Source organism: Argiope bruennichi, chromosome 1, assembly GCF_947563725.1.
Source record: "Argiope bruennichi chromosome 1, qqArgBrue1.1, whole genome shotgun sequence".
Lineage (NCBI taxonomy): Eukaryota > Metazoa > Arthropoda > Arachnida > Araneae > Araneidae > Argiope > Argiope bruennichi.
In genome coordinates, this window is record NC_079151.1 from 131,997,693 (window position 1) to 132,024,481 (window position 26,789).

Genomic DNA, 26,789 nt, shown 5'->3' on the forward strand with positions numbered 1-26,789 from the left:
ATCATGCTTTTAGTTCGTAATTCCTTGTTTTTGTATGATAAGATGTTTTTATTTTATTCTCCAATTTTTGAAAATTATTTAGTCATAATTTGACGAATTAATTATATTATTTATTGTTAACTTGTGAATTAAAGATCTTTATAGTTATGAAGAGCACAGTTACAAAAGAAATAGTCAAATTCGGAAATGATGCTTCTCGACGTTTGTACAGGTAACTATTTTTTGGAGGATTAATAAATACTGTTTACCTTATTTTCCTGCATTTTTTGTTTAGCAGCTTCATGAATAAGATTTGTAATTTTTAATTTTGACCGAATAGTAATTCATCTTATATTAATGTTTTGGAAGCAACTAGTATTTCGCAATCAACAGAGATGTTCGATAGTGTTTGTTTACATTAGAAGTAATGTTTACATGTTGTTAATGATTTGAAAAAGTCTCAGTCGGAAAAAAATATACTGTTGCCGTGGAATTACTATAGCAATTTTTCAATTGATATTACTTTTTTTAAAAAAATATTTTTTATGTTTATATTATAAATTAAAATATTCAAGAATTTTTTTTTAAATAAGTAAATAAAAAATATATTCTTATTGTATAAATTCGTTAGCAAAATTTTGATACTCACAAAATATAACTAATATTAACAGAATTGGGGATTTTACAATTTGAAAGAAATCTTTTCACATTAAAGCATTTAATAACTGTCAGGTGTTTATTTAATGGTTTGTGTGTTTGTTACAAAAGCTAATATTTGCATGACATGAACTTAAAATAAATCTGAAATTTTTTAATGTCTGATTGTGATATGTTTAGTAAAATTTTGCTTCGTGTCTATTTAAAGTAGTTTGTTTGGAATGATACATAAAGAGAAACTTGTATCATCACTTTTAAATCTATATGAAACTTGTATCATCTCTTTGAAATATATATATATAATCATTGAACAAAGGCTGAAATAGCTTCAATAAAAAAAACTATTAACCAAATTCTTGTAAAACTTTTTCTAATACCTTTAGAAGGTAATAATCAAAGTCAATTGGTTTTTTTTTGGGGGAGGGGGGGGGTCAAATAACTGCATAGTACTCAGTAGAGTTTTCAGTTTTTCCCCCCTAATTTAATAATTAAAATTTTGTAAAATTATAAACATTTTACCAAGCAGAAGTAACAAATTTTGCCTTTTCATCAAGATTCTTTTGAAGATTATGCTAATTCATGTAATATATAATAATAAGATCCGTATGAATACTTAATGCTGTACTGAGGTGAAGAATGTTTCATTAAAAAGGCTATGTACTACCTTACCACTCTTTGTGTTGTCTGTTTAACAGATCAACAATAACAAATACAACTTCATTCTATGATACATATCAGTCAACAGACTGTTGATAATTTCTAAATATTTCCAATGCTGGTTAGTTCAAAGTTAGGAAGCTGTGTTCTAGTTTCATCTCTTGATGGGTCGTAATTTCTTAAGAGAGTATTTCAATTATGTAAGGCTATTATATACCTGGCCTTTTTTTCTCTTTGTAGAATGGCAGAACCTTTGAATAGAATCTATCTACTTATTTGTAAATCATTTCAAAATGACATTATATTATTGGGCACTAAAATTTTTAAGGCAATGATCAGTTACTATCATATATAGTATCTTCTCTTTTCATATACATTTGGTATTTACCTGCCATTGTAAATAAATAAAAGAAAGGCTGAAATTCAGCTTGTAGATTAATTGTAGATCAGTTAATGAATGTTCAACCATTATTTTTTAATTTTCTAATTTAATGAAATAAATTTAATTTTCAGCAAGCATTAATCATTATAGTAATTTTACTGCTTTAGTATTTTATTATTTTTATTTTGATAATCAAATGTAATGTGGCAACTTTATTTAGAGGAGCCACAGAAGCTGCAAGGAAACTGGAAACTCGTCTAGGACAAGGATCAAATTTAACAGAGCTGTTTTCTTCTGAAATAACAGAGTTAAGAATGAGGTAAATATTTAATTTTTTTTTTTTTTTCCCCATCTTGAACCAGTTTTGCTTTTGGTTTTCATTATGATGTATTTAGAAGATGGGAAAAAAGTAATTTTTATTAAAATTAAAACAAAACAAAAAAAACATCTCTTGCATTTTCAAATAAAATTAGTAGATTTTTTTTATGTTTTGAAATTATGATTATTCTTTTGTATTTTTTAAATAGTTAATAATTATAGAATCAAGTGATATTATAAAACATAATATTGGCACTCAAAATACTAAAAAGTAATATATAAAAAGTTCACATTTATTAAAACCCTATGTCTGTTTAGTATCACTTTATATGCCAATAAATACCAATATATCATCAAAAAGCATGATGGCTGCTATGATAAAATGCTACAAAGTAGTATTAGTTTAAGATGTAACTGCGTAAAATTTATATGAATTTTCAATTTTACTAGAAATTTCATATTCATTTTTATCTTTTTAAATCTTTATAGGTTATGTTGATCCTATTTATTATATCATAAGATCTAATATCCTGCTTGCTTTATTTATTTATTTATTTTTTAGCTAACAACATGAGTTGTAAATATAAAAGGATACCAACTATTGGATTTCAATAAAATATTTTAATTTATGACCTTTTGCATTGAGACCTTTTTACCATTTTCTTAATATTCAAGTAAATTATTGACATATCCTGGTCTCATCTAAAGACAAATAATAAGCGTTTCAAACATTTAGAACTTAAATCTTACAAGTTCAGTATTTCCCTTTGAAAATATCTGAATATATATTAAATAGATTCGACAGGCCATAGACATTATATTCAATTTCCCTTATGAATGGGTTGTTTTACTATACATTATTTAGTTCTTGTCATTTTAAATTTGCTCATTTATATTCCGCTAAATAAGAGGGGAAAAATCATTGATTTAAATTAAATAATATATAGCTGTTGTTACAGTTTAATTTCAAGTGCCAGTGGAAATAGGAGGATATTTTATTGAAAAAAAAAATGTATGCTTGACATTATTGTAATTCTGTAAATGATTCTTAAAATAAAACAAAAATTAACATTTGTTTTGATTTTGCACCAAACCTGCTGATTCTTTTTTTTTTTTTTTTTATCATATCTGTTTGATCCAAAGACTCCCTTTATCTAAGAGCTTGTTAATATTAATAAAACTAAATTGTATCTTTGAATAAACAGTTTTAATTGTTTCTCATGTCTTGAATTTAAAATAGAATTTCCATCTTATATCTGAAGAGTGGTGTTCTTATCTTCATTTCTCAGTTATTAGTTTTGTTGTATTGATTATATTTGGTTTTGAATGTTAGGGAACACTTGGTTCCCAACAGTTGTAATGTACTGAATTTGAAGGAAATTATTATTCAGAAAAAGTGTCCTTCTAAATTTTTCTAAAAATAGTATTGTACATAAATGCTCAAAAACTATCTATTTGTTTAGTAAGCTAATTAACATTATCTAATAAGATTTTTAAAAAAAGGGAGAGAGAAAGGAAAGTCTTGGCTCAAAAGCTTTAGAAGTTATTAAAAAGGAGATCATAATTTTTGTTTCATATTGCAGGAAATTCCTTTACTGATATATTCTTTTAGATATGTGTTTCATAATTGATATTTGAGCTTATACAATAACAGCAACTGTTACTAATCAACTAAGACTCTTTTTTTCTACAATGCTAAACACAGAACATGAGAAAATTAAAAAGAAAGATCAACTTATTTTGGAGGATGTTATGGGAATTCAAAATAATGAAGTAAAATCTTGTACTTCAACAGTAGAATTTATAAGCAGCTTTTTTAATTTGAAACCTAAAAGCAGGTTTGATCAGTAATTAAAAGAGAAAGTTCCCTTCCTCTTGCGGGGAAAAAAAGATCTTGATTTACTGTTTAGAGACATTTTTTGTCTGAAAACAATATCAATTTTTTTAAAAATTCTTATTTTTTTATTATATAGTACAATTAATAAATGTTCTTTATTCTTTAAAAAACTAGGTTGAAAGACTACTGTGAGCGACTAATATTTGCTGATCCTGTTGAATATGGTAAAAAAGCGGAAGATCTTCTATGGCGCAAAGTTTTTTATGACTTTTTCTGGCGGTGTAAACAGAATAGAAGAGTAAGATATATTTTTATTATTATAAAAATATAAATATCTGTTTTTTTTTTTTTGTCTATTTGTCATATATATGACTTTTTTTTTTTTTTTCTCAAAAACCTTTTAGAAACTTTTAGAATCTGAATATCATAGGAATGCCTTTCGTAGTCACTTGTTAGCTGGAATTGGATTTTATCATCATTTGTTATTACGAATACAGACAGAATTCCACTTGAATCTGGAAGGAAAAGTAGATGTTCCATTACTTTGGCATTTAAAGGGCGTTAAAAAAGGTAATACATTTTTGTATTTGCTGAAATAGATTCTTACAACTTTGTTATTTTAATTAATGAGAGTGTTTCTTTTTTTTATTGTCTTCCCCATGTTAGTTATAATTAGTTCTTAGTTATTGTGGTAAGGTCATTGTGTAATACTATGTCCATTATTAGTTTCAATTTGTGAGTATTTTTAATAATAATCCATTTAAAATGTGAGTTAGTATTCTCCTAACTATTCTATTCATGGTTGTGTATTAGGATTAATTATAAGTGATTAATCATATTGATTGTAGCATATATATGAAACATAAAATATATCTGCATTGAAAAATATTGTCATTTTCAAAAATGTGAGTACATAATTAAATTCTGATGGAATAAAAATGCTGAATTAGATTCATTTGTAGAATAGAAATAAACATGAATTAATTTAAATCCTTTCTGATGTAATTGGAAATTTTCAAAATCGGTTATTTCTGATGAATAAAGGTGGGGAAAAAATATATTGCAGAAAATATTTTATAATAGGTGTAAATTATCAAAAAAGTGAGTTTACAAAATCTAAATATCAAACAGATATATATAGATTGCTTTATATTTTGAATATGTTGTTTGACCTCAATTGAGAGTATAAGCATTTAATGTAAAAATTTAATAACTTGAGAATTTATTTTGAGAAAAACTATCATATGCATAATTTTTCCCTGGTTTTTTTTTTTTCCCTAAATTTACTAGATTAAAAAAAAAAAAAACTTTGAATAAGATCTTTATGCAATTGTGACTCTACACCGTTATAACATTATACCCCTTTAAAATTTTTAAGGAACCTGGGGAGAATGCAGATTTTGAGAAACCTGTTACTTAAGAAAAAATGCTGTGAAAGGATTAAGAATCTTTAAATATATATATATGTAATACTTTTCGAATCCTGTCGGCTAAATAATAAATAATGTTTTTGGTTGAAACAGAATGCAGGTTTGAAGACATAGATGAGACATTGTATTTTTAATTCTTTTTAATATCTATTTCGTGAAAGCATAATTATTTACAAGCATACGCAGAGCGGCACAAAAGCAGAAGTAAGAAAGAAGCGAGAAAGCAAAAAGGGACGAAACAAATGATCACTAGTCTTATATAACATAGGATTTCCAGCCATGCTCCAATTCATTACATATGTTGACCTTTGGCACCTTTTCAATGCACCGAAGATATTACTTTCATTTCATACATAGTACTGATAGCGCATTATTTTTACAAATCGATTAATTAAACAGAAAGTTTATCACGAAATAAGAGAATATTTTTAGAATGAAGTTACTATGGGATAAATTATGATAAAATGTTGGAAATTAATCAAATTGAAATTAGAATTAAAATATCATTACATATATATATATATACTAGCCACCTTTGGTGACCAGCCGGTTCGCCAATCTTAATATTTGTTAAAATTTTAATAATTAAATATTTTATGCAATTCGTACTTTAATAGCTTCTTCATCAAAATATTTTAAAACTTCAAATTTTGATTGTCATATAATTCTCTCTTAATATTATAAAGACCTTCAGTCATAACATAATATGTATCTAATATGTACCAGTATTAAGATCTAAAAAGTATTGAATACTATTATTGAACTTTTGGTCCTAAATTGCAATCCCTACATACAACATGTTTGAATATTGCAATTTTGTCAAATGTTAATGATAATAAAATCATTTTAGTTTCATAATTAATACTTTTTTTACATTTCTAAACTTATTAGTTAATTTTAAATACTATATTTATTATTGAAATAATTTTTATACACATTTATTTTTAACTAAAAGTAAAAATTTGCATTGAATGAAAGTATGAAGCTAATCATTAGATTATTTTAGTTAGTCTTTAAATTTTCCAAAAGATTGTTAGTGTTAAGCATATCTATTAAATTTTGTTTTACTTTTAAAGTTCTAATTTTACAAAGTAAAATTGCTTATATCTATATAAATACAATTGGAAAGCTTATTCTTTTTTCTTTTAAATTCTAGCTACTGTATTAGGTCTTTTTCTAACTATCCTCATAAATACTGTATAAAATATATGGAAAGTTGTAGTGAAGATTTTGTGACTATTAATTAAATTGTTACTTTTAATTAATTAGATACTATGTTTCCATTGTGCATATGCAATTCAAGTTTTTTAGCTAAAGAATGATGTATTAAAAGTAAAACATATAAATTAACAGTCAGTTAATAATAATAACACATAAGTAGGCTTTTACTTTTATTGCATGCCCTACAGAAATCCAAAATTTTAAGAGTTTCTTAACATTTTGTTATCAAGCACTATGAAGCGTGTATATAAATAAAAGTGGAATACAGAAATAATCTGTATGCTATTGAAATCAAAAACCAATAGTGAATCCATTTTTGTGTTAACCCTTTAAAGGGCCATTTTTTTCTAGTCATATTATGTTTAAATAGTTTTAGGTTTGAAATTAGAATAAGTAAAGGGATTCATTTAACTTATTAGATAAATTGAATTTGATTCATTAATTAATTTGGTTAATTAATAAGTAGCAAATCAAGACACATCATTTTGTGTAAGATAAAGAACTGAAGCATCCAAGTTTCTGTCATTCAAAAAAAATTGTCAGAACTTATGCCAACCTACATAATTTCATACAAAGATTGATAAATTTGGTGAGAAGCATACTTCCCACGGCCTTAGAAAGGGTTAAACAAAAAGTGGGAATCTTTAAGACAATCCCACCCAGCTTGGTTGTAAGGCGTGTTGTTATACTGAGGTTGTTAACCTGAGATCCAACCCTTCTATTAGCATCTTCATTTCAAAATCCAGTTACTCATTTCCTCAAATTTTGATATTTTAAAGCATTAGAAAGATATTAGTAAAGATTATTTTTTATAATTAATTGAATTCTTGAAAATATTTTTCATTGCAGTCAACAATAAGTCTTATCAGTTAATGTAAATATTCTGAAGTAAATAAAATGTAACATTTCAACTTTATTTTCTTACACCTTTTGCGTTGATAGTGCTGTTGGTTTCACATTCAATCTCAATATTGTAGAGATTGAATAGAATATCCAAATAGAATTTTACATTAAAATTCTACATGGTATCTTTTTTTTTATATATTTGTTTATCATTCAAATTTCAGAGAGATGGAAAAAATATCAGCTGTCAGCAGCTAGTGATGAGAATGTGCAGACTTGGGCAGATCAAGCAAGTCATCGAATATTGATATATCTTGGAGATTTAGGTAATTCTCATTTTATACAGTACAAAAGTGGGAATCTTTTTCCCTTGATCTTTATAAAATTAATTTATTAGTTTTTAATTTTCTTCAGGTTTTTCTGTAAAGTCTTAAAATTGTTTGGTTAATAGTTATAAGTGGCTTTAAGTGTTTTTTGCTTTTAATGTAATGTTAACTTTTTTTTTTTCCTTTCTTTTACATATATTATAAATTGTAAAAAAAAAGTCTAAAATTTTGTATTTAAGATAGTATTTTCTAAGTGTTTTTTTTTATTATTATTATTGGTTATTTAACATGCATATAAATCTATCAAAAATAGTTTTAAACGTTGCTAACTGTTGTTTGATAATGAAATCGTTTTTCTTCTTTTCCAGAACGATATATTGCAGAGCTAGATGAGCCTGAAAGCAACCATCTTGCTGAAAGATATTATCAACAAGCTTTTTGTCTCAACAGCCAAAATGGAACTCCTCATAATCAATTAGGTTCTCTATATTCCAATAGATTTGATTCAGCATATCATTACATGAGATGGTAAGAAATGTTGTCATTTGTTTTGCAATCCTTAATTTCACTTTTCCATAAAAGCATTTTTGGTCCAAACATTTTATTCGGTTTGCTGACTCCTGTTGTTTCTAAGTTTTGTAACATGGGTTCATTGTTGTATGACGCTAAAATATCATATCAGTATTTGGTGATATTTTAATGTGTCTTAGGCATTATAGATATTTGTGAATATAATATAATTTAAAGAGAGTTGTTTTTCTAAATTAATGCATCACTTTGGTGTGTAATTTTTTGTTATATATAGAAAGTAATGATTAATGCCACATCTTGCTTTTAATATTTGATTTGAGGATCTTAAGAGTTATAATACATACTATTCATTTATGAATTGTAAATCCATAGATCATTATTTTCAAAATAAAACATTTTAGGCATTAATGCTATATTGGTACTGAAATTATAGTGAAATCAGTTTCAAAATTGGCATTTCAGTAAAATTAATGGTAGTTGAAAATGAGATTACTTAACACACTGGATGTGTTTTGTATTTATAGTGCGTTCAGACATCTCTTTATGACATAAAAAAACTGCAAATAAATGGTGAAATTTTGAAAAATATATCTATATTGTCTATTAAGTCTCTTCTTGGATCATAGTAATTTGCTTGTTATCTATTTTTAAACTAATGTTTAATTTTGACATGTCAAATTTAATATGTTATATCTTAGTGATATTCTGTTTTTTAAATTTGCAAATACTTCTGACAAAACTCTTGTGCCCTTTATTCCCCAATAGCTTGTCGAGTCGTGAAAGATTCGAGGGTGCTGATAATAATCTAGTACGCTTGTTTGAGAAAAATGAAGAAGTGATAAAGCAGCTGTATTCATCTGACTGTGTTGAAAAAAAGTAATTTTTCAAATTCTTTTTAGTTTAATTAATAATTTTTAAAATTTAAAGTTCAAATTTTTGACTAATTTCCTTCTGCTTTATAATTTTTATTCAGATTTGGTTTTGTTAACAAATTAATCATTCATTTTCTTTTTTCCAGGTCATTGAAATGCACAAGATTTTTATCTAGGTTCTTAAAATTGTGCCAAATGTTTTATTTTAAGCCCAGTGAAAAGTGAGTAAACTATCCCAAGTAATAAGTTTCTCATTACATAACTTCAGAATTCACATTATTAATTTTTGATTTTTTCCTCTAGTTATAATGCCCAAACATACTGCCAGGATATTCTTAAAGAATTTGGCATAACTCGCAGTGCCTCAACTTATGAAAATGATTCTGAAACAGAAGATATAGATGCCTGGCTCTCTGAAGATATAATTTTTAAAGTGGTGGTCATGTCTTTGTTATGTGTATGGAAGTCGCAAGAAAAAGGTTTGTATATATTAAAATTAACTAGATGCATGTTAATAAGTGTGCATTTCATTATCCTTATTATATTATATTATCTTACTTGAACATTTTCATCATTTACAGTACTTTTTTGATAGGCTTTTTAGATTTCTCACAATCAAATTCATATTTATGAAATTCCTGCCACTTATGCCATGTCAGGCTCTTCAAACATGGGGGGGGGGAATTAAATAAAAGGGTTCTATAATCATGTACCTTGAATAATCGTTTGATAGTGAGTGAAAACAATATAAATAATTATGAACTTGAAAGACAAATGGAGGACATAAGAAATAAGATATGTCATCAAAATTCATGTCAACATACATATGAAGTTACTATTTTTTTTTCCTTACTGAATTTAGTATTGACTGATATTGTAAATACAGGACAAGCTATTAAAATTTAAATAGTTCATCGGGTGAAATGTCATTAATTGCATCTTAGTCAATTCTATTCCTGTATTATGAGAGACAACCAAATTAAAAGGATATGTTACCCAATATTTCAACTATTTTCTCCTAGCTATTAAATAAATAGAGTTACAAAGTCAAAATGGTATTAACAATATATTTATTTGAAGTAAGCACTAAGAATAGGATAGAAGTACTGTATAATATTAGTAATTGCATTTGGAAAAATGTTGACCTCCCTTTTTTTTTTTTTTTCTTTTGCTGGAGGTTTTTATTTTTATAAGCGGTTTCCTGTGATTTGCACCACTTTGCTCTTGTTTTTTTAAAAAATGTAAAAGTAGGAAAATATTATTAAATGTTATTCTGAAATAGCATGTAATTTTGCAAAGATGATGCAGATATATTTGAACTTCTGTTAATTAGTATGTGATGGAATAATAATTATGAAAATATAAGGAGGACAGCAATCTTGAATGGATAGAAAAATATTTTCTCATATAAGAAGTATGTAAAAAGAAAAAGCGTTGTAATCATCATCATATTTAACCTTGAAATTTCTTATAAGCTTGTTGGCTACATAGTTATTAGATATTGCAATCTTATTTGTTGTCCAGTTTAAGTAATCTTGAAATTTTTCGCATTTTGTTTAAGGGAAATAGGTAAATTAATATTTTAAAGATTTAAAACAATTTACATGCAAATATATTTTAAATTTCATTTCCTGAGTACAAAAATAAAATATATATTGAATATTGTTGTTATACAAAAAAAAAAATTATTCAATTTTTTTTTTCTTTTTTTCCATAGCTAATCACATATTTTCTGTATAATTCTGTGTAGATGATGTAATATATTCTCTCTGTAGATTATAGAGAGAGAATAGAAGAAATTACACAACTCAATACAACTTACCCAAAAAAAATGACTTTACTGAAGTTATTTAAGCTAATTTAATTTTTCAAACTTCAATAACTAAATAAACTTATAATAAAATGGGGAAATATTGGAATTAATGGAGTTCCCAACAACATTGCATTTAAACTATATATATATTTTTAAATGATTCCAAGTATATATATTTGTGTTATGGATTTAGTATTATTCAGTTCATTAAAGCACAATAATTATTTTCGTATATTTTATATATAAAGAGTAATTATACTTATTGCAAATGTACTACTTTAAGTAGCAATATTTGCTAGTATTAAAATGTTTTATTTTGATAATTTAATTGTAGCATTATATTATGAAATTTTTAGCTTTTTATAAATGAGTGAAATTACTATTTTAATCTCTACCTATCTTTTGAAAATTGAATCTAAATTTTCTATATTTATTGTCTCTTTTTATAGTTCTCAAATTACTTTTAAATCGAGTGAAGTGTAGCTAATGTTTTTATTTGTTTTTATAGGTCCTACATATGCTTCTGTTGCTATATCATTTTCCTTTGCTTTCTTCTCTTATGTTGTACAAAGAGTCACAAGACAGTTGTCAATAGCAATACTGGATTTAAAGCCTACAGAAAGTCTTCAGAATGGGTGTATAATTGGTAAATTGTTTTATGTAATAATACTTTGATCGAAGGAACTAATATTATTTGTTAAAAAAACTAAAATTAGTAAATAATTCCATTTTGTGTTTTTACAGAAAATGAGAAGAATCTTTCAAAACAATTAACACTGTCCATTTCCAAGGAACAATTAGATGACACAAGTGAAGAAAATGAAATAAACAAAGACCTATTATTAAAGGTATCTGAATGTATTTTTGTTAACTTTTTATATCTTTATTGTATTTTATTTATGGTTGTAGTGTAAGCTAATGACATTTTTTTATGTAACTTGGCATTTAACATAAATATATAACAGTTTTCATTAGCCCCACCTTCCATTTCCAAAGACATTTATTCGTGATTTGATTTGAGATATATGCAGAAATTTTTAATAATACTTTGCCTTTTTTTTTTAAACAATTTAAATTGTGTACAAATTAAACTGTACATATTTTTTTTAATGATTTATATCTTTAACCGCAAATTTAAAAGAAGAAAAAATGCTTTTAAAAATATACCTGATTTTAAATTTAACCTGCAAAATATTTACATATTTATTATTATATTTTATTAAACGGTATAAAGTCTTTATATATAGCCAAACATTTTTGTCCTTGTTGTTTCTAGATGATGGCAAATTTCTAATAGTATTTACAAAAATTGAAATTAAATAATTATTATAATATATAATTTTAAATATTTTGATTTATTTATTTGTTTGTCTGTTTTCATTGAGTTAAAACTATATTGAGAGTAATGGTCAGTATAATTATCTTCTTTAATATCTTACTCTATAAGGATGTGCAATGCACGTCACTATATGTACTTTTATCATCTAATTTATAGTAAAAAAATGTAATATATAAAGTAAATTAGAAGCTTAAAATGTGACATTTAAATGCATATAACTTCAGAGTTCTCTTCGGATTTGTATTCTAATTCTTCAACTTGTTCGGTTTTAAATGATAGCTTGAATAATCATTATTTAACAACCATGAATATTTTTTACACTACTAAAAATTGTTATGTGCAGAATTGGAACATTTATTCATATTTGCATAAGTTTTTGAACTAGATTTGCAAATTAAATAAAGCAAAAAAAAAAAAAATCATAATGTGCAATCTGTATTTGAAAGAATATCTTGTTTTTGAATATAACTTTAAATTTAATTCTTCTTCATGTATTCATTTCTTTTTTTTTTTTTTGTATATTATTGTTGAATATTGTATGGAAAAAAAATTGTTATTTTATAAAAGATGAATACAATCTGCAAAAGCTAAACATCCTTATTTTCAAGTAAATAAATAATTAATAAAGTCTGAATTTTAAATTAATTTTTTCATTTATTATTTCAGAAAATGTCTGGGAAAAAATCAAGTTTAAAGAAATTTTCTGCACGGCGCTTGCATAGATTGCGTCGCCGACGGAAACTTAGCAGCACAAGCCAGGATGATTCAGAATTGAGTGATGGTATTACTTATTTATTAACTCTTTTGAAACAACATTCTGATATGTTAATTAATATTTTTGTATGATTTTTTTTAGATAGATTATAGATATTTTATAAGATAGATTATAGAACATAGATATTTCTTATTAATGTTTTGCAATTTATATGTATTAATAGATCTTAGAGAATCATTACTGTGAACATAGTCTGTATTTAGCATTTTTTCTTAATGATATTTTAGAAACATGTTGCTAAACTTTCTTTCCCTAAAATAACTATTATATTGGGTGGGAAACTTAAAAAGATGAGACAGATTAAGACTGTCTCAAAAGTTTGTATAACTGCTTATGATTAACGAAGATAGTTTAAATGCTTAATATTTTTATTTATATATTCTTTCATTTTAAATTAACAATAAATGTTATTATAAGGTATGTTTACTGATTAATTTTTACTACAATTTGATATTTAGAAGCATTTTTTTTATCGTTAATATGTTTGCTTTGGAAGTTATTTTATAATCGCTGTAAAATATGTGTTTCACATTGTTGGAATTTAATGTATCTCATTTATTGTGCTTTACAGGAGAAATGTCAGATTTACCAGAATCGGATGAAGAAAGTGGTTTGCTAAATTCTGATGTAAGTTGTAGTAGTGAGAGTGATGATGAAGATGAAAATATAATTGAAGAAAATGGCCTAAGCATTGATGGGTATGTTTAATTTTATTATTATGGGTATGTTTAATTCATTATAAAGCAATTCTTGAAAAATGTTATCTTATTTGTACATCTTTCTTGCCTATTATTATATATCTACCTTACCTATTATAATATTCTACCATAATACTATATTATTCTGTTTTGATGGAATTTTCAGAAATGCCAACATTTACTGAAAATTGTAGCTTTGATTGAAACAATTTTTTTATGCAGTAAACTAATGCTTAAATTTCAAATGTACTTTCGTACGAAATATTGTGAAAATTCATGAAAAGTCTTTTATGTGCAAGCATTTATTTGTCTCATTTCAGTTTTGTAGCAATTTTTATGATTTTCTCATTTATTGCTAATTTTATAAGGATATTATTATAAAAGGATAAAATTAAATAATTCAAAATGTGAAATATGTTTAAATAGGTTATAGGCTAATTTAGTTACAAAACTTTTTATACTCATAAAGTGTTTTAAAACATTTTTATACTCATGTATATATTTGTTTGAGCAGAAGGTAGGTTTGAAGACATAGACGAGACATTGTATTTTTAATTTCGTTTTATTCTCTCATGGGAGACAGGCATGATTATTTACAAGAAGACGCAGTGCAGCACAAATGTAGAAATAAGAAAAAGGGGCGAAACAAATGATTACTAGTCTTATATAACATGGGATTTCCAGCCATGCCCCAGTTGAATACTTATGTTGACCTTTGACACCTTGGCAAGGGCAATGGAGGGATTGCTTTCACTTGATACGTAGATTGATGGTGCAGTACTTTTTACACAGCTTCAATTGAATTAATTAAACCGAAAGTGGAATTGGATCAGAAATAAGAGAATGAAATTACTGTGCACTAAATTAAGATAAAGCTCTGGAAATTAATTTGGATTAAATTAAGAGCTTAAAATATCATTATATATATATATATATATATATATATATATATATATATATATACTTGAAAATAATTACCTTGTTGAAAAATTCTAAATCGTTTTTATAAAACTTCATATAAAAAAAAGTAGTTTAATTCCAAAAGTAGAAATAATTGAACATTTTTTTATAAAGAAGTAAATTACCAAATTTTCAATACAGAAATACCTATCTTATATTAAAACATAATTGTATGTGCAGGCTCCCCGTACTGTAAATAAAAATTCCTTAAAATCTTTCATTTTATTTGTTACTTTTATCAGTCTTTTTACTAATTATCTGCAGTTGCTGCACCACCTATTTCCTCAAAAAATTGAAAATTTACTTTAATTTTCACGTGATATTGTGACCTGTTAATGATGAAAATGGTTAAGGATGTTACATTTTTATAATTAAAAAAAAAAATCTTTTTATTAAAACCTTTTTTCCTCAAAATTTTATTTATTAAATATTGTTGTTTTCATTGTTGTCATTATTTCTAAAGTATTATCTACCCTAAAATGTCAACCTTGTTAATTCATAAGATAGATGCATGTGTAAATGTTGGCTTTCCCCCCCCCCTTTATTTTAAGGTTAATTTAAGATCCAAACTTTATACTATGCATCAAAAGAAAATTATCCTAATGTTGTTGCTATTGTTAAATTTTGATATTTGCAGTTAGTCTATTTGTTGCATAAGTTTAATGATTAGATTGTATGATTATAGTATGGTAAATATACAAGATTAACACTTCTTCTATATGTTTAAATTAGTTGCATCTTTTTTTAATTCCAATTTTTAATTAAAAGCCAATATGATGGGAGATTGTTAAAATTTGATGAGGATTTAAAATAATTTTTATTAGGAAATTGTAGTTGTACATACATGGGCATGAATTAATAATTATAATACAAATATTTTTTCTTTTAGTGAATTGGATGCTAATTTAGATAATAACTTAATTCTAACTAATGGAATTTCAAAAAATCTTTCTGATGATAATGCAAAGGAAAATCATGATGAAAGTGATAAAAACTCTTCTATAGATGTTAATAGGTAAGATTTCATTTGTGTTTAGTGTGGTTTTGTAAATAAATTAATCTTTCATTTTTCTATTCTGTATGAAAACGAATTGTTGATGATAAAATTGCAAATAATAATTAACACATATCCTTTTGCTGTCTTTTTCAGTATACAATTTATTTAATTCCATGCTACTTTCCTGACTGTTCTAGAAAGAAAATTCTGTTTATTCTAAACTGTTAAATGCATTCTGTTTCCAGTTGTTCAGAATTTTGTTCAGCTTTCTTGTTAATTTTTCTTTCATTTAGAAATTATATATTGACTGTTACCTTAAGATATCATTATTTTATTATTTCAAGCAGCTCATATTTGCAAAATCTTTGCTTTTATTTGTTAGGGAATATCTGATTTGAAGTACAATTATTTTATTATGAATAGCATAACCATAGCATTTTTGATACTGTTAATGTATTTCAAAATTGTTTTCCCTCCTGTTCAGAATCACTGATTTAGATGGAGATCGTAATCATTATGTAATGAGTGATAGAAATTAAAAAAAAAAAAGAATGAACAAAAAATGAAGTATTATATGTTTTTAATTTAAAAAACTTTTATTGAAATTATAATTTGTATTTCATTAAAAAAAGTACTTTTAGAAATTATTGATTTGATTTAAAATTATTTAAACCTTCTCATCAATAATTATTCTAACTTGAAGATGATTGATTTGCTTATTATTTTTTAATTTAATTTATTTATTTCTTCCTAAAAAAAATTCAGTGTTCTTGGCAACCCTACTATAGCTCCAGAAAAGTTTGTTCATATTCTCCGTAAGATAAAACTGTTGCCTTGTCTCAAGATTCTAACAGATTGGCTTAGAATAAATGAAAACATTTTATCTGCTGGTGCTGTGGTATGTATGTTTTGACATGTTTTCCCCCCCTTCAGTGATATATAATTATTAAAGTATTTTTGATATTCATATAATATTTTGCATGAAATATTTTTAATATTTTGATTATATAAAGCAAAGATTCCCAATCTATGGTGCATGCGTTCCATTTAGGAGTTTGCAATAGTAACGGTAATGTCTGAAAACCTAAACATAAGGAATTCAAATTAAAAAAAAAAAGAGTTATAGAACTTTGCCTTCCAAGTTTATGTAATATGTTAAAGTATGCAAGTCTGAAAGCCTATTGGTTAGCAGTGAATGAAAAATACTAAAATTTTGATACAGAAGCATGGATTTATAGAAAAAATATATAATGCATAACATTTTATGTATATTGAGAACAAATATCATTGTAAATTGGATGCAGTTCAAGCATGAAATTATATTTGCCTTAATTTGAACCTAATTTTATAAAAATTTATTTTCGCGAAACATAGTTCTAGAATTAGATTGAAGTTGTCTTTCAATTTAATTTGAATTTCATTTGATTATAATGGTGCATAGTTGTTAGTTTTCATCATAAGTTCATGCCAAATTATTGTTATTATTATTATTTTTCCCATTTGATTTGAAACGAGCTAAGTAATGTAAGTTTATCTCGTTTAAGTTTATATATATGTCTATTTTTATTTTTCTTGTGAAAATATAGTTCATTTCACCTATTGAGATCAAATTTGACATAATGAAAGATTTGCATTAAGTGGGAGCTCACACTATAAAAATTTTGATTTATTTAATGTTTTATATAATTTAATTTGTAATTTTTATATCATTAAGTTCAGAAAAATTCTTTTCTAATAAGTGTAAATTGGAGATACCGAGTAACTTTTTTTATTTCTAATTTTCTCAAACGCAACTTTCCTTTGCAAATTATTAATGTTACATGCATTGAAAATTATTTGAAAATGTTAGGCTTAAATTTTTTAGAAAAAATAAGTTCAATTTTAATTAGATGCGCTACCATTCTGACTGATATTCTGTCTTCCACACAAGAGAAAATCGAACTTTGAATTATGTTTTCAAAGAAACATGCTTGCTTTGGTAAATCTTCAGCTGCAAAAAAGAATTCAAACCAAAGCTTGAAATTGAATAACCAAATGGAAGGAATCAGACAGTCATGGAAAGCAAGACAGTGAAAAAATATTCAAGAGAGAAAAATTAAGGGATACATAAATATTAAAAAGAATGTTGAGCAGAGACATCAAGAAATTGCATAAGAGTGAGAACATGGAAGCAATTTGAATGCTGTAAAGGAAACTTATCAGACAGTGAAAAACTGAAGAGCAATATATGAGAAGAAAACCTGGAAAGAAAATCTTGTGTCCTGAATATTATGCTATTAAATTTGAGTGCTTATAATTACCATTTCATTTATGCCCATGAATATGAAAACAGAGCAAATGTTGGATTGATATCAAATATTTGCTCAATTTGTGATGTGGAAATATGATTTAAAAAGTTACCTTATAAATATTTCTGTTACAAAATATAGCAATTGTCTTTGTACCGTTTGAACCTTGGAAAAAATCTTTTTACAAACAAGTTATAAAAAGTTAAATAAGCAATAAGCGATTGAAAGGGGATCTATGTTTGTTGAGAAAAGTTAATTGTATTATTTATAGAGAAAAAAAGGAGTATATAAAAAATTAAAAGAAAAAAAATTGAGTTTCAAGCAATAGCAGCAATTGAGTATTATTGAGTTATTAGCCAATACTAAGCAAAATAAAATTTTAAATCGGGGATAATTCTTGCATATGTTATGTAGCTAATTTGTGTCATTTAATGTTTGAATGAATCCAAATCCTTAACATTATAGCATAAATGTATACACACACACACACACAAGACTTGGGGATGGAATTAAACATTAAGTGAAGTTCAGAAAAGCTATTCAAGGGTATGCAGACATTAAAAGGTGGAAACTGCTGATATAAAAAAATTAATGAAACTGTAAAACAAAAAGAAGTCAGAAATACGTTTAGGGGATGAGTGTATTAAAGACAAAATCAATATAATAATATTATTAGTGCTTTCAAACCCAATATAGGTTTTTACATTCAATTTTAATCATCAGAGCAAATCAGAATTGTTCCTTTTTCAGCAAATACATAGTCTGAAAGAATTTTCAAAGAGTTTGTTATTAATAATAATAAAAAAAATTTATTATTATATTACAGTTTGGATTCATAGTATTTAAAATGTGTATGATGTTTGCAAATGAGAATGGTTTAAATAATTAAATTTCCAAAATTTCATGATTTATTCATGTTATTTAGCAATTTTATATTATATATGATTATTTGTTGCAAAATTTTATGAAAATTTATGCATAAACACAAGTAATCTCACTACTTTTTTTTTTTTTTTTTTTTTTTTTTTTTACATTCATTGGAGCATGTATACCCCATAAGATTGTATTTTATCTATGATTTTTCTTTCTGCAAAATAATTGTATTAGTTTCAACTGATTATAATTTCTTTGTAAAAAAACAATAATTTCATTGTAAAAAAACAAGAAGGAAACTTTTGAAGCTAATACAGTTGAAAGTTTAAACTTTCTTTGCACATATGGTATGTAACTCATTGGTCATGTGGTAATTCTTTTCATGACAAATACTATGATGCATGTTTCTAAACATTGATGTATGTTTAATAACTGCATACTTATTTTCATGTAGAAATATGCCATTAAAATCTTTTGAAATTACTTTTTAACGTTTCTTTTGCATACAGTAAACTAAAAGTCCTCCTCCATATAGAATGCCTAATATGCAAAAGAAATGATCTACCAGTTAGATTTATTTTTGTGATCAATGGAATTCACATATGGCAGTTATTGCATATGCAATAAAGTTTTAATCTTCCATCTGCAACCTATTTATAAAAAATTGGTCCCAAGATTGTTATTGTATTTTTAATCTGTGCATTTTTTTTTTTTTTTTATAATGGTGTATATACATATATTGTAATTTTAATATTATATCTAAATTATCTGTGAAATACTTTTTCCACAACTCAAAATTTGTAAAGGATAACATATTAATTTTGATGCATAATAAAATTATATTTATACATTTATTATTTCTTGTAATTGTGAAATTTTATAAGTTTTAAAAAATGTAATATATATTTATATAAAATAAGATTACTCTTGTTTTAATAAAGATTGGTAGATGTAATTTTTTTAAAAAAATATATTATAAAACAACATCTTACTGTAATGTGACTTCAGATTAAAGTTTGTGCCTTTGTCATTATATGATTTTTTTTTAATTTATTTATTTGTAAATATATATCTTTTTCTTTTTTCAGACTTCACCATATCTGTTATCTTGTCTTATTGAACTGTTAAATATACTGCTAAAAATAGAAGATAAACTTTCAAATGGTACTAGTAAGCTAACATTTTTTTTTTATATTTGTCTGGAGTGTTTAAATTCTTTCCTGTTTGGATTGATTTGTTGTTTATGCTTTCATGAATTATTTTATTAAATTCAACCTTTTGCTTTTGCTTTTATAGATCGTTTTCAGAGACTTTTAAAAAATGATGAAACTGTCATTCAAGATTATCCATTACCTGAAGATACTGTTTTGCAATCTTTTCCCATATTAAAAGATATACATTCTAAGCTTTCTTTTGATGTTTCTAAAAGGAGAGCTCTATCTACTTCAGAACAAGTAAGCTGATTGCACATTTTTTGAAATAAGAATAATTTTGTATATTTTTTTTTATGTTTGATTTTAATTTTGATATATTATTGCTGAATTTACACGATGCATCTTATTCAAACTAAGAATAATATATATGAAATTATTATAAAAAGTGTATTGCAGATAGTAATTGTATTCTTTAAATTTATTATTAAAAAAATCCATGCTATTTCATTTAAGCATTTTACTATTAATGGTTAAAATAAAATGCCCCTAATGTACTTTGCTTTTTCTACAAAAGCTATTTGAGCCCCTTAACTTAACAACTCCATTTAAAATGCAGATTTCGTGTAATTTCTTTTAAATTATTTTAAAAACACCATGATGAAGGTAACTCTAATGTAAAATGGAACTACAAGGAAAAAATAATTTAAAAAATCATTGAAAATCATTAATTTGTTTAATCATATTAAAATATTGAAAAATACTTTTTTTTAAATCTAGTTCAAGTTTCTTATATTACCTTGAAAACAAAGGGAAAATATTCAACAGGACAGTAATTTGTCTTGTCTGGCCTATTAGCAGTATATGCCATTGAAAATTGTTCAGAAATGTGAGAAAACTTATTGACTTGTTTCACAAAGCAAAAAAAAAAAAAAGCAGATATTGAAATGTTGATTGTACCAAGACTCGATTTATGGCTGATAATTTAAATTTGATTCATATCTTATTTTGTTTTGCTCTTAAGGGTGTTACTAAGCAAAACTGTTGCAATTTGAATCTGTATTTGATAAACTTTATTCCATGTTACTAAATTCTGCTCTCAGTACTTGAAAGCAGAAATTCATTTTTTTTTTTTTTTTTTTTTTTGCTAATAATTGATATTTTTATACATTACAGGTATATCTAAGAGTACAATGTTTGCTTTCATTTGGAAAATGTGTCATCAAAGCTTCTGAATCATCAGTGGATTTTGATTCCGAGAAAAAGAAATACTATTTTAATCTGAGTAATAAAGCTAAAGAATCTAATAAGGAAGAAATGAGTTCTGTTAAAACAGTATGTTTAATTTTAAGTCAAATGTTATTCAGTTTGAACATAAATTAATTTTCATCGAGATAATTTATCCGTTATTTTTATTAATCTAGGCTAATCGTGATGCAGAAAGCCAAAAACACTACTTGATGAGAAGCATGGCACATCTGTGGTTAAAAGTAAGTTCTTTTATAAATTTGGTGGCATAATCTTCATCTGTTTTAATGATTTCTTAGTTGACAAAGCGTAATATCTGATTCACTATGTCGATTATTTTGCCAAATTTAAGGCAAACTATAGACTGGGTGAACTACAACATAATCATGTTCAATATTCTGCAGATAGTTATGTTTCATCGGATATCAAAATGGAAAAAATATACCTACTTTGACTATGTAGCATGTATCAACTTTAAATTATTATTATCTTTGATATTCTGCTGCCCACACCTTCCTTCTAAAACAATGAATATATTATATTGACAAAACTCATGATATCTCTAGAAAAGGGAAGGGGGGGGGGACAAGTGTTTAATGATAGGGACTAATTAACTTTCCATTGTCAGCCCCCTGTCATGATTTAAAGTTTTCTAAGCTTATTATTTTATATATTTGCAAGAGAAAAGTTATTTATATGTGTATCTTCTATTTTGTTTTATGAATTGATGTATGAAAGTTGTTAAATAATATTTCTGTAGCTTGAGTTAAAAGCTCTCTAGAATACAAAAAATAGAATAATAATTTGGGTCATTTTCCAATCTTATTTTTTAAATGATGATTATAATATCTGCCCTCTCCCTTTTCTCATCTCTATTAAAAAAACATATATTAAAAAAATGATAAATAAAAATAGCTTTTTAAGATTCTTTTATTTGCAATTAATTTAAGATGCAACTAATGTCAAAGCATTTATGAGTTTAAATAAAAATGGAGAATTTCAATATTTAGATTCAGAGTTAACTAGTTTAAATATTTGCTAACAAAATGTAGATTTTTTTAAAAAATTTTATGATTGTAATTTGAACTAATCAATTACAATCATAAAATTGCTTTGATCAAATCTCTGAATTTTATTTAATTGTTTTAGAATTTTATATAAAATAAAGTCTGAAAAATATGCCCATGTTGTAAAAACTCTTGCAACATATCCAATCACAACATACACCACTGCATCAATGTAATTATATTTTTTTGTTAAATTTTTATCCATTTGAGATATTTTACTTTTTAATTATTATTATTTATTTATTATTTTTAAACATTATTTCTTTAATTTGGAATTTTATATCTATTCATAATAAATGAATATTTCACTTAATGAGATTCCTTAATTGTAATTTGTTTATGTATTGTGAGATTTAAAAAAAAAAAACTTCTAATAAAGCAGTAGACCTGAATTGAATTATTATTTTTAATAAAAATATTATTTTCAAATTTCATTATGAATAAATAAATTTTTTTTAATACTAGGCTGAAGTAGATGATTTGGAAACATTTGTTGAAGGCCAGGCCTCTCGTCAATTATCCCCAATTCTAGTTACAGATGCCAGTGTTTTGTGTTGTAATTTACCTGCCATAAAGCAACTTGTTAATACCAAGAAGTTCATAGTTGTCGTTCCATTAGTAGGTGAGAAATCATTACATATATCACTCTTGTGTTTAAAGGTGACATGCAAAGTATTTGTGAAATATAATTCTTTTTAATTATTAAAATTTTGATTATTCATATAAATGATGTTATACTGTTATGAATCCAATATTTATTTTTTATTTAATCCTAAAAGGATTTTAAGAAAAAATAGTTTTACCATTACAAGTAATCCTTTATCTTTGAAATTTTTGTATATTGCCAAACAGCTGGAGAAAAATATTGAAAACAAGAAATAAATTGTGTACAATTTTTTTTAACATAATGGCATTGTTTGATATTATATTTAAATCTTTACTTTGCTAATTTAAAAACTTAGAATTTCAAAAAAGAAATAAATTTGATTTGTTATTATTATTTTTTTTCTATTACATAGAGTATTTTTATATTATCCATCTCATGAAACATTTCTTATTTACATTAATTAATTCTTAAGTTAAGATATGTATTATGTTCTAATAAAGAATTATTTATAGTTATTGCAAATCTGGATCAATTAAAAAAAGAAAGCATTGCAGCAAGAGAGGCTACTCGGTGGTTAGAATTTGAATTATGTAAAGGTGGTCGGTAAGTTTTATTTCAAAATTATCTGTGAAATGTATTGATAGTTAATATTAAAAAATTATATAAAAATGTAAAGCAAATTTATTTTTCAAAAGTAAAAAAAATATTTCGTTACAGCCATGTTCGAGCGCAAAATCAAGTGGAGAAGAGTAGTCTAGTCCCAATGAAATATCCAAGGAAAAAAGATAAAGAAGCATGGTTTGTATCCCAAAAAGATTCTTTTCATAGAAGTATTGATAACTCTCCTTTATGGTTTATTTTTACATGATTATATTAATAGGATTAGTAGGATGTGAATTGTAACCTGCTCAATGCCAGTCATTCAAAAGTCTCTGCAAGACAAATTATTGGACCTAGAATTATGAAATTTAATACTAGTTGCTTTTTAATGAGTATCAGGGGTGTTTGTGCTCCGGGGAAACCCCGGAATTCCGGGGATTTTGAACTTCGATACCCGGAAATTCCGGGGATCGTCGTTCAAAAGGAAGTAGGAATAATAATGAATTATTTGTTTTGATCTGGGTAATTTTGTTTGCTTTGAAAGCAGAAAACGCAAGGTCAGTGTGTGTGGTGAAAACTTTTCCTTTCTTTCTCCAAAGGCAGTGATAATGCGTGAAAAAAACTTCTTTTTTGTTCTTTCCTTATTGCGAGTTATGACTCATTCCCCCGGTTCTCGGACATTCTCTTCTGGATTCTTTTCGGCAAGTAGGCGCGGCAGAAAAAAAAGGGAGAGACTTCGTTCGACCAGATGTGCGATCACGTGACCTGGGTTCAAAGGTCTTAATTTTGCAAAATTAATGGTTATTAATTTTGCAAAAAAAGTAATTCATTGAACTTTTATAATTAGGTCATTCAATACTTCATAATCGTAATTTTTCATTTCTCCCCCCCCCCCTTCTCGAAACTCCAAAATGTCGGTAGTAAGTCCGTAAAAGTTTCAGGGGATTTTTTGGGGTCCCACAAACACCCCTGGAGTATGTTCCTACTTATAAAGGATTTCCAAAATTTTTAAATAGTATATTGATTTAAATTTAAAAATCAAGCAAAAATGTAATGTTTTCCCTCAGTAATCACAGAGTATTTTATTTCACAAAAACTGTTTTTACATTGCTGTAAAGATTTAAAAAATAACCTTTTCAGTTATACCAATTTTATTTTCAAATATATTTTATGAAAGTACTTATTGTTTATACATACAAATATGCATTTGATGAAATTAAATTTTTGGATTGTATGTTATTATATAATAAAGAGAAAATTTTATTAATTAATAAAGAAATGTGATATTTTATAAACATAATTATATTTAGTTAAAATAAATAAAGACAAACCAACCATAAATATTGTCATGCTATGACATTTCAAACTAGGTTTCCAAATCTGTTACTATTTTTTTTTACAAAAATTTAAGCTTTAATGTAGAATACAGAGATCATACTTTCAGATTTGCTATACTGTATTTAGCAAACTTTATCCAATGTTACAGATCTATGTTAAATCATATGAATTAGCTTTAATATCAAATGGTAGAAGTTTTATGCTTTTATTGCATTCCTTTTTACTTCACAGGGACTTTTATCAAGTGCTTGAATGTTGCAACTACCTTGTACAACAGCAAACCAATGGCAAATCGAATTGCCATCTAGTCACATTATTGGTTGGATCATTTCACCATTTGCCTGATAATGCTATTGCAATTGCTCAATCTATAGGTATTGTATATTTATCTTGCATTCTTTAATAATTTTTTGTCTCTTTTATAATTAAATATTATAGTATTTTTTTAAAATTTATGTAAAAGCATATAAAAATTAGAATGTATAAATTTCAGTGAAGAATTAATTACATATTGTTTTTCCAAATATAATAATAATTTCTGTTTGTGGTTTCAGAATATTACATTTTTCTCTTTTTAATTAAAATACTTCTATAATTATTTATATTCAAATAAAATATCAAAATGTAAGTTGGTAATTACTCATTTCATATTTCCTGAAAAAAAAGAAAGAAAAAAAGCTTTAATATTATTTCAGTTGAAATGCTCTCCCAAGAGAACCTTAATTGTCATATTTAGTAAACAAAACTCTAGTATGTTGATAGTATTGATTGCACAATAAAATAGCATTTGTGATTAAAAGCAAAATTATTATTAGTAAAAGAATTTTGAAGCTCTTTTATTTAATTAAACATTTTTAAATCAAAAATTATGGCATATTCATATTTTAATACCTAGAGATGATCTTTTGAGTGTATTCCTTCTTCTGTATATTTTGTTACTAAAAATAAATCCCTCAGAATTTTTTTAAAACTTTCTTTTGTTAAATTCATTTAGTTAAAAAAAAATAACATCAATTTCTAGTAAAAATGTTGAGATCTATATTTAACATTATGAAAATTCTGTTATATAAATTTTACAATGCATTCAAAGTGTTTAGTATCAAATTTATACAAAAAGATTTCATGATTGAATTGGGTAGGCAAATCATACTATGAAGTTATTTAAGACATCAATCCTTTTTTTTTTTTCTTTTTTTTTTTTAATTAGATGTTACTATTGAGAAAATTGGAAGCTTTTTTGCAAAATGGCGTACTTCCCTGAAGAAACCTGGCTGAGAAATTCAAACGAAATTGTCTACTGGTTTCCCAATGCAATTCTGTGTGGCATTCTGGAAGTCCTGTCAGCAACCACCTGGTTCTCAAGTCTGTCATTTTTAAAGGGGGTTTAAACTTGCCCACGGCCTATCGAGTTGTGGCAGAATTCATGTCGACAACATTAAGCTACAATTTAAACAGGTTTTAAACAATTACCTGTATGAAAATGTGAACTCTGTACTTCATTTTTTACATCCTGATTTGGAAGTTTGTATCTCAGTGAAATTAAAGCTGAAAACATGCAATAAATTTGTTGATTTTTTTGTAAGTTCTATTTCTTTTACTGCTTTGCATTTGAATTCTTTTAAAAAATTTATTGACATTTAAATGAATAAACAATTTTATGCCATAAGTCTTCTAGCAATTCTAGTTAAACTGAATTCAATAGCTCTGAAAGACAATCATGTCAAATAAGTTTTTTTTTTTAATGTGACCGTAAAATAGCTCATGATTAAATAAAAGCATTGGTATTTTTGAAAATTTAACTTTAAATCCAAACCAGTATTATGGCTCACATTTCTATTATATTCTTAATTTTATTAGTCGATAAACTGTTTTCTTCAAATTACTTTACACAATAAATGTATTTTGCCTTTGAGCTTAATAATGTTCTTTTCACATATTGATTACCTTGCAAGAGATGAATTTCTAATTGTGTTCCATGAATA

General features: G+C 25.4%; 1 protein-coding gene across 2 annotated transcripts; it reads left to right on the forward strand.

Moving 5' to 3' along the window:
- On the forward strand, positions 1-26,385 carry LOC129974956 (nonsense-mediated mRNA decay factor SMG5-like). Of its 2 annotated transcripts, none has more exons than XM_056087807.1 (24): positions 1-211; positions 1,896-1,994; positions 4,005-4,128; positions 4,235-4,400; positions 7,549-7,650; positions 8,019-8,178; positions 8,947-9,057; positions 9,200-9,274; positions 9,357-9,532; positions 11,375-11,512; positions 11,611-11,714; positions 12,872-12,986; positions 13,552-13,678; positions 15,528-15,653; positions 16,401-16,533; positions 19,885-19,966; positions 20,093-20,250; positions 21,124-21,282; positions 21,372-21,437; positions 22,728-22,884; positions 23,382-23,472; positions 23,587-23,667; positions 25,039-25,181; positions 26,015-26,385. In XM_056087807.1, exons 1-24 carry the CDS (start codon positions 147-149, stop codon positions 26,080-26,082), a joined length of 2,826 nt encoding a protein of 941 aa, XP_055943782.1. In that variant the 5' UTR covers positions 1-146; the 3' UTR covers positions 26,083-26,385. The 2 variants fall into 2 exon arrangements, with proteins under 2 accessions (XP_055943782.1, XP_055943853.1); XM_056087878.1 differs by having other exon boundaries at positions 19,885-19,960.
- Positions 26,386-26,789: the final 404 nt, after the last annotated feature.

Bases quoted from the DNA above. Each gene is read 5' to 3' on its own strand.
- LOC129974956 (XM_056087807.1), top strand. From the start codon at position 147: ATGAAGAGCACAGTTACAAAAGAAATAGTCAAATTCGGAAATGATGCT. The intron at 212-1,895 runs GTAACTATTTTT...AACTTTATTTAG, and splicing joins GCTTCTCGACGTTTGTACAG to AGGAGCCACAGAAGCTGCAA. The intron at 21,438-22,727 runs GTAAGTTCTTTT...TTTTAATACTAG, and splicing joins TGGCACATCTGTGGTTAAAA to GCTGAAGTAGATGATTTGGA.